General features: G+C 62.5%; 1 protein-coding gene across 1 annotated transcript in view; it reads right to left on the bottom strand.

Moving 5' to 3' along the window:
• Positions 1-11,469, bottom strand: part of LOC113204509 (proto-oncogene tyrosine-protein kinase ROS) — a 26,254-nt gene continuing 14,785 nt past the window's right edge. The window contains exons 3-24 of the mRNA XM_026419703.2: positions 11,038-11,097; positions 10,855-10,945; positions 10,474-10,736; positions 10,148-10,396; positions 9,285-9,592; positions 8,691-9,206; positions 8,362-8,617; positions 7,688-8,272; positions 7,424-7,613; positions 6,415-7,349; positions 6,049-6,330; positions 5,576-5,793; positions 4,759-5,285; positions 4,322-4,669; positions 3,565-4,241; positions 2,990-3,212; positions 2,595-2,837; positions 2,141-2,508; positions 1,820-2,014; positions 1,299-1,732; positions 1,079-1,212; positions 1-980 (exon numbers count right to left, since the gene is read on the bottom strand). Of these exons, the coding sequence (XP_026275488.1) occupies positions 694-980; positions 1,079-1,212; positions 1,299-1,732; positions 1,820-2,014; positions 2,141-2,508; positions 2,595-2,837; positions 2,990-3,212; positions 3,565-4,241; positions 4,322-4,669; positions 4,759-5,285; positions 5,576-5,793; positions 6,049-6,330; positions 6,415-7,349; positions 7,424-7,613; positions 7,688-8,272; positions 8,362-8,617; positions 8,691-9,206; positions 9,285-9,592; positions 10,148-10,396; positions 10,474-10,736; positions 10,855-10,945; positions 11,038-11,097 (7,389 nt within the window). The 3' untranslated portion in view covers positions 1-693. The remainder of the gene's footprint in view (positions 981-1,078; positions 1,213-1,298; positions 1,733-1,819; positions 2,015-2,140; positions 2,509-2,594; positions 2,838-2,989; positions 3,213-3,564; positions 4,242-4,321; positions 4,670-4,758; positions 5,286-5,575; positions 5,794-6,048; positions 6,331-6,414; positions 7,350-7,423; positions 7,614-7,687; positions 8,273-8,361; positions 8,618-8,690; positions 9,207-9,284; positions 9,593-10,147; positions 10,397-10,473; positions 10,737-10,854; positions 10,946-11,037; positions 11,098-11,469) is intronic.

Here is an 11,469-nt window from a genome sequence, read left to right as displayed (position 1 = left end):
TATTTACATATGATAAAATTTTTACACAGTAATAGCATAACAAGATTTACAATAACAAGTAACTTTGGGAAAACGCTATAAAAAAATGTCAATCTTTAAGAGAGGATTTATAGCTTTGTACTTTTATCAGTCCTTTGCCCACATAAGGAAAAGACTTAAAGGAATGATAGGATGTCATACAATGATGTAGGATTTGATATTTTTCACTTATGGCATGTTTTATCGGAGGAGCTTTAAAGGTCAGACCTTATAACAAGTACAAATAAATGCCACAAATCATAATAACGATGGTCAATAAATAAACAATACTGATTCGTTTCAGACACACGCCCGCGTAGCCCGACATTCTTAGTATGTGTCATTACCAGAGAGAGAAAACACTGGGATTTGTGACACACAATAACACCTTTCCTTTGTCATGGTGAAACAAATTGACTAGCGTTGGAGCGGGAACATGAGACAGCTATATCGAAAAATATACCGTCACAGCTCGTCATGTTGAGCCTCTTGCAGTAGGCAATGTCTAATAAATAATAAATAAAATAATGAAATTCACTCAGCAATGTCTCCCCGACACATTAAGTATTGAGCTGGCTGAACCCTCTTTGTGGGACAGTAAAACCAAACCTTTACCACACTTCAGTTAAATCTCGTGAAGCAGCAGATATTGCAGTCTCAGTGGGTGATTCCTGGTCAACTTGTCCCAGGTGTAAGCGACGGGCTCTGGTGACAAGGAGGCAGGTTCGAGTACTCGGTAATGTCGGCGGGCGGTCTTGGCACCTCGTACCCGTCGCGCGTCTTCCCGCCGTGCTCAGCCACCTCGCCGTCATAGATGAGCTCGAGGTACTTGGGGATGGACTGGCTGGCTGGGCTGAGGAAGGGCACCCGGTCCCTACTCCCTCCGTCGCTTTCCGTCTTCCACGAGTCCCCAGAGCTGTTGTGGTTCTCGTCCTCGAAGTAACCTCTGTTAGCGACCCCTCCTGCATGAACAGAAATTATATTCCTCATGCTTTCGTCGAAACTTTCTCATTTTGCCGCATTTTAGACCCGAACGAAATGAATCAAACTAGGTCCTTACCGTTGACTAGATTGAGTGGTGGGATCGGCAGGGACTGCGTTTTGGTCTTTAGATCTTCGAGTATCTGGAGGCAGTATTTGAACGTCGGCCGGGCTTCGGGCGAGTACAGCCAGCACTTCAACATGAGTTGGTGTCTGCAAAGGAAACGGGGGCAGTTGAGCAGGGGGGAGTTGACATTGGCCTCGCCAGCTAAAGATAAAACTAAAAATTTGCCACTCACAGGTCCTCGGGGCAGGTGGCGGGTCGGCCGAGGCGGCCGCCGGCGCGCACATAGTGCAGCACCTCGATGTTGGTGCGGGCGGGGTACGGCTGCTGGCCCAGGGTCATCACCTCCCACACCAGGACGCCGAAGGCCCACACGTCCGACTGGCAGGTGAACACGCCGTCCATCAGGGACTCGGGCGCCATCCAGCGCACGGGCAGCAGGCCCTCGCCCTCCTTGCGGTAGTAGTCGTTCTTGTAGATGTCGCGCGCCAGACCAAAGTCACCGATCTTCACCACGCGCCCGCCGCCGTCCAGGTCGCCGGACACGAGGCAGTTGCGGCAGGCCAGGTCCCGGTGCACGAAGTGCATCTCTTCCAGGTAGCGACACCCGCGAGCCACGTCCACGCACATGCCCAGCAGGTCCTGCAGGGTGAGGCCTGGACTCGCGTGCTGCAGGGGTGAAGTTGCATTATTCGCAGGCCAGGCCAGTACGGAGGAAACTTCGCTGCTCGACTGCTCGTGAGGACTGTTTCTTACCGACTGCGGTCGGCGGCAGCGCAGGTAGCTGAGCAGGTCGCCGCCCTCCATGAGCTCCATGATGATGAAGTTGGGGTCGTTGTCGAGGCAAACTCCGAGCAGCTGCAGTATGTGGGCGTGCCTGAAGTGACTCATGAGCTGCGCCTCCTTCAGGAACTCGGACTTTTCGAGCTCGGTCGCGCCCTTTCTCAGGGTCTTGGGGAGGAATACATATACAATGTTATTTCTTACAAATAAAGGAATGCGCCTCACTCTCGGTGGTTTCGCTTATGGATTCATGACTTCAACTGGAGTTTAAAGTGCCCGGATGGCATCACTCACCTTGATAGCCACTCTCATCTCGCCTACGCCCTCGCCCAGGTTCCTGGCGGTGCCCTCGAACACCTCGCCAAAGGCGCCGCTGCCCAGGAACTTGGTGAGGGTGATCTGGTGGCGGCGGATGTGCGGAAGCAGCGCCACCTCCTCGTCGGTGGGGCCGTCCTGGAGGGCGGCGCCCAGCGCCGCGGCCGCGTACAGCGTGTTGGTGCGGTGGACGAAGTTTCCCCGGCGCGGCATCTCACGCAGCGTGGCGAGCTCCACGTCGAGCGCGCCCGGCCGCGCGCCGCCCAGGACGCCACCGACGCCCGTGCCGCCGACACACACCCCAGACGCCTGAAGTATTTTCTTCTCCTGCTCGCGGCGTCGACTCACTGGACACGGGGGAATCGAGATGTGAGAAACAATGGCTTTCTGTAACGTACACAACGCCTGGTGGCGAGCGAACAGCGCCACTCACCACAGAGCGCGGCCAGGACAGCGAAGAAGCAGAGGGCGAAGACGACGGGAATGGCGATGCCCAGGACGACGCCGAGCTCCTGCTGGTCGGCCAGGAGGGCCGCCTCGCTGAGGTCAAAACTGCGCGACTCGCCGCTCCAGTTGCTCCAGCCGTACTCGTTGAGCGCGCGTACGCGGAACACGTACTGAGCTCCTGCCAGCACCGCCGGACCGCCGCCCGCCTCCGACATGATCCAGAAGTTGTCTGCGGGAGAGACACTGGCTGTGAGTGCTGAGCGGACTGTACCCGGACTGTACCGAGCGCCGCCCGCATGCCGCAGAGCACGCGGGCAAAAAGTGCACGGCAAAACCTCCCCATTCTATACATCAAGCTAACTACTTTTCAAGTTGTCTTACCCGAGCCGTTGTAGAAGTTCTCCCAGTGGTGTTCCTGCTGCTCCTGCAGCTCCTGCTGCGTTGGCTCGGCCTGGCGCCTGCTGCGGAGCGCCCATTCAGTGGCGTCCTGCTGCTGCTCCTGCTGCCCGTCCTGGAGCGCGGGGGGCGCCTTCCGCCGCACCCAGCCCTGCAGGCTGTACGCCTCCACGGGTGAGCCGTTCGGCTCGGAGGGCTGCCACGTCACCTGGGACCGGGGGAGCACGGGGATGGTTTAGCGACCAATTTCAACGAGCAGGGTATACCCGGCGCGCCAGTGGAGCTGCCGCTGCCGCGCGGGCTGACGGGCGCCGTGTGAGCCACGAGTAGGCAACCCGCCCGCACCCCTGTCTTACGGGACGGTATACTACGACGACAAATGCCAGGCGCGCACCCGCGGAAATTGCAACCATCACGATGACAACAAACAGGATCACGGTTTTGGGAGAGGAAGTCCCATGCCCTATCAGCTTCTTGCACTGCGCAACGCCTTCGGGTGACCCCTTAAATGGAACTTGGGAAAGCTACATTATCATTCATTCTATCGTTAGCTTCCTTACCTGGTACACATTGCGATGTATGTGCTGGATGCTAGGGGTCCCCGGCGGGCCTGGCCTGTCTCCAAGCGTCTGGAAAGTGAATCTCGCATCCCCGGGCCAGAGGAAGGCTTGCGTCGAGTGAGGGAACGTCATCTCCAGCCGCATGGTGTAGTTCGTCTTGGGTTGCAGGCCGCGCAGGTCGAGCCGCACGTCGGACAGCACGTCCACGGCCAGGCTGCGACACGTGGCGGCGCCGGCGCCCGCCTCGCAGTAGCGCAGCGCGCAGCTCTGCAGCGGCTCGTCGGGGAGGGTCTGCGGCCAGGGCGTCCACGTGACGCGCAGCCAGTGCGGCCCGGCGGCCTCCAGCGCGAGCGGCCCGGGCTCGGGCAGCGTGCGCACCGCCACCGCCGCGCTGTCCGAGTACTCCTCGGAGTCCTGGGCGTGCGCGCGCACCCACACGGAGTAGCTCTGACCCGGCGCCAGCTTGGTGAGCACCGCCGTGTGCAGGCCGCCCTCGCCGCCCCGCTCCGGCACCACGTCCTGGCCAGAGGTCCTGGCGCCCGGCCCCGGCCCTTCGGTGCGCCACAGCAGCTCGTACCACACGGCGGCCGCGTGCAGCCGCTCCGGGGCGCGCCACCACACTCGCACTGACCCGGGGTCCTCGGCGCGCAGGCGGACGTCCTGCGGCGGTGTGGGGGCTGCAGAAGGAGAGAGGGAGAGAGGAGGTAACGGTCGGTCGTAGGGAAGTAATTTCGCGGGGAGTCTTCAGGACACTTACCTCCCGGAGCTGTCTGGAACACGACGGTCGGCCCGGGCGTTTGCACCTGCTGCAGCACCGAGCTGTAGTAGTTGGCCTGCGACACGACGAAGACGTACTCGGTGAATGGCTCCAGACCAGTGACCTCCAGCTCCGCGTCGTACGTGACGGCCACCCGGCAGCGTGAAAGGTCGCGACCGCAGTCCTGGGGGCGGCCGTAGTAGAGCGTGGAGGCGACGGGGGCGAGCGAAACGGGTCCGCAGTCGGCTGGCCGGCGCGAGGCAGGCAGCTGCAGGCGCACGGAGTCAGCGCCGCGGCTCTCCAGCGCCACCGGACCCGCCGGCTGCAGCGGCACCAGGCACTGCTCGGCTGCGGGCATCGAGAGAGAACAGTGTGACTGTGTCTGCACTCTGCAGTTGTCAGTCTTTGTAAAGCAGATCAAGGAGCTGCGTGCTCACCAGGGTAGGGCTGCAGGTGCGCGCCCAGGGCGGTGATCCTGCGCACGCCGTTCAGCTCCCTGGCGGTGAGCCCGTGCGAGGTCTGCGCCCCCTGCTGGAGGCCCTGCTGGAGGCCCTGCTGCAGGCTCTGCTGGCCGGCGGGTTGCTTGGGCGCCGAGTACACGCGGCCCAACGAGGCGTTGGCCCAGTACACGCGCTCGCCGTCGGCCGTCACGGCGCTGGGGGGCAGCCCGGCCTCCAGCCCGGCCTCACGCAGCGCCCGCGCGCCCACGAGCACGGTGCACGAGCACGCGTCCAGGTCGGCGGCGACCACGTCCCCGCCTTCCGCGTCCACCCACAGCACACGCGCACGCCCCGCCAGCGAGTGGTCCACGGCGAGCACGGGGCCCGCGCGCGGAGCCGACGGACACGTGCAGGCACGCCGGCGCTGCCTCAGCGGTGACATCGTCCTGGAGAAGAAGGGACGCACCCCGGACCCGTCGTGGGCGCTCGTCATGAGGACGCCGTCCTCCACCCAGATGAGCGTGCTGCAACCGACGAGGCACGAGTTAGTTCATTGCACTTATAATCTTTCGTTGTCATCAACAACTATGTATTGATTTTAAAACCTTCAGCTTTAGATGAAACTATGTGTCGTTCAATTATTGCACTAAAACGTATATGCTGGCGAGAAAGAACGGTAGTAACACTTACTCGAAATCTAATATCCACACGGTCAGCATAAAACATAATGGGATCTTTATATGCTTATTGAATAAACCCAACACTCGGCCGCACAGTCAGCGGAATTTTGTTTTTGTTGCTCCGGTTCACCCACCTGTTGAGCGGCAATACGGCGATTTGTCGAACGACGCCATCCCTGCGGAGGACAGTGACGGGGGTCATACCCTCCCGATCCAGGTCCAACTTGCGCACGAGGGACGCCAGGGGGGTCTGCAGGGCGCCAACCGGGGCCTGTTCCACCTCGGACCAGTAGACGGCGCGCCCCACCCAGTCCACGGCCACGCCCAGTGCGGCGCCTGTCAGCGCAGCCAGCTGCAGAGGCGTAACGAAGCGTTAGATGAAGATCATCCAGAACAATGGAAAGCTGTAGCAACCATTGTACTCGTACTGTTTCGTCAGGGATGGTTGAGGCAATATTTAAAGGGCAGTGACAACTTAATATGGTTCTGATAACTGGGTGATTGTTAATTTTGTAGCCATATTATAATGTTTGTCCCCGAGGTAACCGTATGGTGGTTGCTCGTGATCTCCACTTTTGGGGGTGACGGCGAGTACCGCGAGGCTCACCTTGGTCTTGTTCCTGCCATCGAGGGAGGCGGCCCTCAGCTCGTGCGTCTCGCTGAGCCAGAGGACGCGGCCCTGGCCATACAGGCCGGCGTGCAGGAAGTCGAGGTCCACGGGGGCGGAGGCGGCGCGCAGCAGCGTGGTCTCGGCGCGCCGGTCGCAGTCCTCCATGACGAGGGCGTGCACCGTGGCGATCAGCAGCCGCGGCACGGGCCGCTCAGCGCGCGTGTCGGCCGCCACGGGGACGCTGGACGTGCCGCTGCCCGCGTCCGTGAACGCCTGGACCTGCGCACACCGCGGGGCGGGAAGGGGGCGTCAGACAAGCGAACCACTTACAGAAGAACGGGTGAGTCCGCACACGTGGCGCACCTGGAAATAGTAAGTACAGTTGGGCTCCAGCAGGTTGGCCTCGAACTCCAGCCGGTCGGCGGGCAGCACGACGGGCTCGCACATGTGCAGGTCGCCGACGTGCGGCCGGGAGTACCAGTGCTTGACGAGGTACTTGTGCACGGGGCCGTTGGGCTGGCGCGGGGGGTCCCAGCGGAACAGAGCGCTGATGTTGATGTCAGCGCCCCGGTGTCCGCCGCGGTGGTAGGTGACAAACACGCGCGGGTTGTGGGGCTCGCGGGGCCGCGCGGCGGGGCTGTGCAGGCGCGCGCGGGTCGCCGCCGAGGTGCCCCAGAAGGTGAGCGCGCGCACCACCACGTCCAGCTCCGCGTACGGCGCCGGCTGCCCTAGCGGCCCGCAGCAGCGCACCGACGGCTGAGCGGTCTCCACCGTCATCTCGCGGCCCGACCCGCCGTCGCGAACCTTCAGCTCGTACAGCACCTGCCCGTAGTTGACGTTGGTCACTCGGTTCCACGAAATGTTGAAGGCCTCCCACGACCCCGTCACGCGGATCGACGACTGTGCCACAGCCTTCGGGATCACGTCCAGGTCCGCGGCGACAAGATCCTGGGCCGAGTCAGCGGCGCGCTGCTGCTCCGGGTCCAGCACCGTGACGGTGTGGAGGTGCGCCAGGCTGTGCCCACCGCCTTCGCTGCTCCCGCTGATGATGGCCGCGTTTTGGCCGTCGAGGTCACCGAGGACGGCGCTCCGGTCGTCGCGCAGCCAAAGCAGGTGGTGGCTGAAGTAGCTGAGCGGACCCTGCACCCCGGCGCTCAGCTGGGACACGAACACGGGCTCCACGGCCTGCCCGGGCTGCAGCTGGTCCGCGGTGGGGGCGCGGAACAGGGCAGACCCCTCGTAGCTGCGCACCACCCAGTACAGCTGCCGGGAGTCGCGGGCCAACGCCAGTCCCATCACTGCGGGCAGGATCGAGATGAGAGACCATGGACCAGGACCAACTTCGTCGACATACTGACCCTGGGCGACTTACCGTGCTTGCCGGAGAACAGCTCGGCTGGGTAGTAGGTGCGGCGGGCCTTGCCGTTGAGGCGAGCGCTCTCCACGCCGTGCCCCGTCGACCAGTACAGGAAGGCGTTGGCCGCGTCCACTACCAGCTCCTTGGCCACCGTCAGGATGGGCAGAGGCTCCTGTTGCGCGCCTAGCAGGTTGCCGCGGGTGATCTAAAGAGGAGGGAATTTACTGTAGGGAGTGGGCTCCCGATGTGTACACTGTAAAGTACTCTGCGAACACTCACCAGCTGCTGCTTGGGGTTTGACCAGTACAGTCGCTGGCCCACCCAGTCCACGGCCACGCAGCCCACGCCGTCCAGGTGCGGAAGGCGGGCCAGCTCGCGGCTGGTCAGGTTGTAGGCGTACACGAGAGAGGTATTGGCCACCAGGTAGACGCGGTCGCGCCACCACGCGAGGCCGGCAGCGTGGAAGGCAGCCGCGGCGCGCCCGTCGCGGAGGGTGGCCGCGTGCACCAGGACCTCGACGCGATCGCCCGTCACGTCGGAGCGGAGCAGGCCGTCCTGCGCGGCCCAGAGCACGGTGGCGGGCGGAGGGTCGGAGCGCAGGGTGCGCGCGCGGAACTCGCTGCTCCATGGCCCAACCCCGGCGCTCGTGTAGGCCGCGGCGCGCACCACGTACGGAGTGTCCTCGTGCAACCCCTGCACCGTGCACCAGGTAGCGTTCACGTCGCGGTGCTCCAGCGTGTCGCCGCGCTCCTCGTCACGGACGCTGAGGACGTACCGCCAGTCCTGCCACGCGCCCTTGCCCTGCCCACCTAGCAGGTGCGGCGCGTGCCACGAGGCCTTCGCCAGGGCTGCGCCGAGTACGGCCTGCGACAAAACAGAGAAATGATGGAAACAGTGCCAAACTTTGTTGTGTACATGTTTAGGTAGAAAAAGTCCCTGACTCTCGTCCTCACCTGCACGGCGGTGGGCGGATTGACGGGGACGGGCACCGGCTGGGAGGCCGCGCCGTCCACGCACACCGATACGAAGGAGCGGTCGGCCGGGTTGGGGTACGTGTTGTGGAAGTACGCGTCCTGGCCGGAGTGGTACTCCTCCGTCAGCACCTCTCGCCCGTCCGTCCAGTAGAAGAGCCCGCCCGCCACGGCCAGCGACACGACGTGCTGGAACATGGCCTGCTGGGTGTTGCGCCGCAGGTCCGCCACCTCCCGCCTGACAGGGCTTTGGTTAGGTAACGTAACACCGGCAAGTAAGTACATTATGGAACAGGGAACGCATTCCTCACCCGTCGAGCGACACGGCCAGCACGGTGTTGTTAGCGTGGTGCGGCACCAGGAGGCGGAAGTTGGCGTGGTCCACGACGAAGGCGCCGAGGTCTGGGTCCTCGAGCAAGACTGACGGCCTCGTCTCGTGCTTGATGCCGTTGCTCACCTCGGCCAGGTCGAGACGATACAGGCCGCCCCCTCGCTCACCGCCCAGCACCCAAAAGAGGAAGCCGTTGTAGGGGTCGACCTGGACGTGAAGCGGTCGCGAGGGCAGTCCCGCTACGGCCACCGTCAGCCCTCGTCCGTCCAGGCTGGCGCGGGCCACCTGCCACGTGGAGCCGCTGGGGTCGCCGGCGGCCTGCTCCACCTGCCCGACCACGTACACCAGGTCATTCAGCCAGTCCACGCTCAGCCCGTGCGGCCGCACGCGCGTCAGCGCCGTGCTCAGCACCGCGACGGGCGCCTCTGTGGTGGCCTCGGTGTCCAGGGGCGCGCGCCACACCACGCCGCTCGAGTCCGAGACGAACAGCAGGCGCCTGCGGAGCAACGACGGGGAGGATTAACGCCACGGCCGCACCTGCAGGGAAGTCAGCAGGGGCACCAGGACCACGTACTTGGCGATGTGCAAGGCGATGCCAGTGATGGTACTGCCCTCCTCGGCGCGGTACACGACGGCGGGCTCGTCCAGGAGGTCGGCCACCTGGCGGGTGACGGTGCGGCTCGCGGCCAGCACCAGGGCGGGCTGGCGGGTGCGGTCGTCGTCGGGCGCGGCGGGCGCCGGCCGCGGCGGCGTGCCCACCACGACCGAGGCCGCGGGGCCCTCGCCTACGCCATTGCGCATCGCCACGGACACGCTGTAGTTGCGGCCGGGCAGCAGGTTCTGGAACATGTAGAAGTCGGGGCTCTCCGCCGCGGGGATGTCCTGGGAGCAGACAAGGTCACGTCAGTTGCAGGCAGGGCCAACCACGTTTTAAACCCTCTAAATAATCGATGTGGAAATTCTGAACAGTGGATGAATAGAGCTGTCAATAAGCTGGTCTTCGAGTCTCCGCTACCGCAACGCGCAAAGCAACGCATGCCGTGGGAAATACGGCGAAAATAATACCCCTAGCCCATTGATCTGGAAGACCATCATCACTCCTCCCGGTAACAAACGAGTGTACAGCAGCGGCGGCCCCAGCCCAAGCCAAGGCCTAACGCTGGTGCCGGTCTTTCCCAGCTTCATTCATTTACTAGACGCTTGCAGTTCCGATAGTGGAACTGTTTGTTTCCTATCTCTTGTAACGTTGTCGCAATAAAGCATTCCGGTAAACTGAAATGCAGAAGAATGCGAGGAACAAGAAAACGGAAGTCACCATGTTAAAGCATTGCGATTTCCGCTTTCTTCTTCCTCGCATTCTTCTGCATTTCAGCATTACCGGAATGCTCTATTCTGACACCAAACTTTTAATTCAAAGATAGATGTGATTTTGTTTACCTTGAGCGCCGAGTAGCCGGCGGGCAGCTCCGAGATGCGCAGCACGTAGGAGAGGAGCGGCCCGTTGGGGAATCGGCCCGGCAGCCAGGACACGCTGACGCGGCCCCAGTCCACGGCCGTGGCGCGGGTGACGGTGGGCGGCGAGGCGGGCGTGCCGCTCGCCAGCGTGCTGATGACCACCGAGGGCGCGCTCACCAGCAGCTCGCCGCCGCCGCCGTGCCCGCCCGGCAGCAGCAGCGCCACCCGGAACTGGGCGAGGAGAAGGAGTTGGATGAGTCAGAGCCCACTAAGGACACTCAGACCCGATAGATTGTTGTTGGACTCACTCGGTACTTGCTGTATGGCTGCAGGTTGTCGACTCGCGCCGTGGCGTGCGGGCCCCAGGACTGGTTGCGGCAGTACTGCCACGCGGCCGCCAGCTCCTCGTAGCGCCACTGCACCAGGTAGCTCAGGTTGGCGATGCCCAGCCCCGGGCCCAGGCCTAGGCCCAGGCTGTGCAGGCCGGATACCCCGTCCCACTCCAGGCTCAGCGAGTGCGCCGTCAGGCTATCGGCCACTAGGGCGGGCGCGGGTGGCACCCCGATCTCCTCTGGGGAAGGACAAGCGGTCAGTCAGTTACTCTTCGGTGAAGTACACGTCACATCGCTTTCATTCATCTTGCGCATCTCAACGGCGCGCTTTTAACGCGAGAGGCGCGCATCGCATACCTCGCAGTCTCTGGAAGTACATGTTGACGGCGTCGTTGCAGCCCATCACGCAGTACAGCTCCTTGGGCAGCAGCAGCTCCCGGGTGCCGTTCTGCAACAGGAGGATCATCATAACACCATCATTATCATCAACCCTTGTTGAGAGTGAAGAAGCGTCCAGCGAGGCAGCAGAATCATACTCACGCAGGCAGTCTGGCAGCTGGTCTGGAGAGCGTGCTGCCAGGAGCGGCAGCCGATCCCGCACTGCAACAGAGCAACAGGTTCAGGGAAAGCGCCAACAAAACGGAAGTCACAAGTTAATGAATGAGTTGTGTAAACAACTTGAATAGATTTCGCGTTCATATCCAAATCATCCATGTATGATGTCGAGTTTACTCAATTTACACCCAGTCCCATCAAAGCTACTTCCGTTTTCTTCTTCCCCGCATCCACTTTTTCTTAGCTTTACCGAAATGCCTTTTTATTCGCCCCACGCCCCCTCTTCCCCGCATGTGTCGGCTGTCACTTTGGCAGCCCTGCTGCCGGCCGAGGCACGGCCAGCCGTCCGCGGCGTCGTCGAGTTGGCAGCCCTTACGGAGGCACTTAGTCGCGTGCTCAGGCGGGGCGGGGCGGGGC

Source organism: Frankliniella occidentalis, unplaced genomic scaffold (genome assembly GCF_000697945.3).
Source record: "Frankliniella occidentalis isolate FOCC.00 unplaced genomic scaffold, Focc_3.1 Scaffold69, whole genome shotgun sequence".
NCBI lineage: Eukaryota > Metazoa > Arthropoda > Insecta > Thysanoptera > Thripidae > Frankliniella > Frankliniella occidentalis.
The sequence above is the reverse complement of the archived record's forward strand: the minus strand, read 5'-3'. Positions and strand labels throughout refer to the sequence as shown.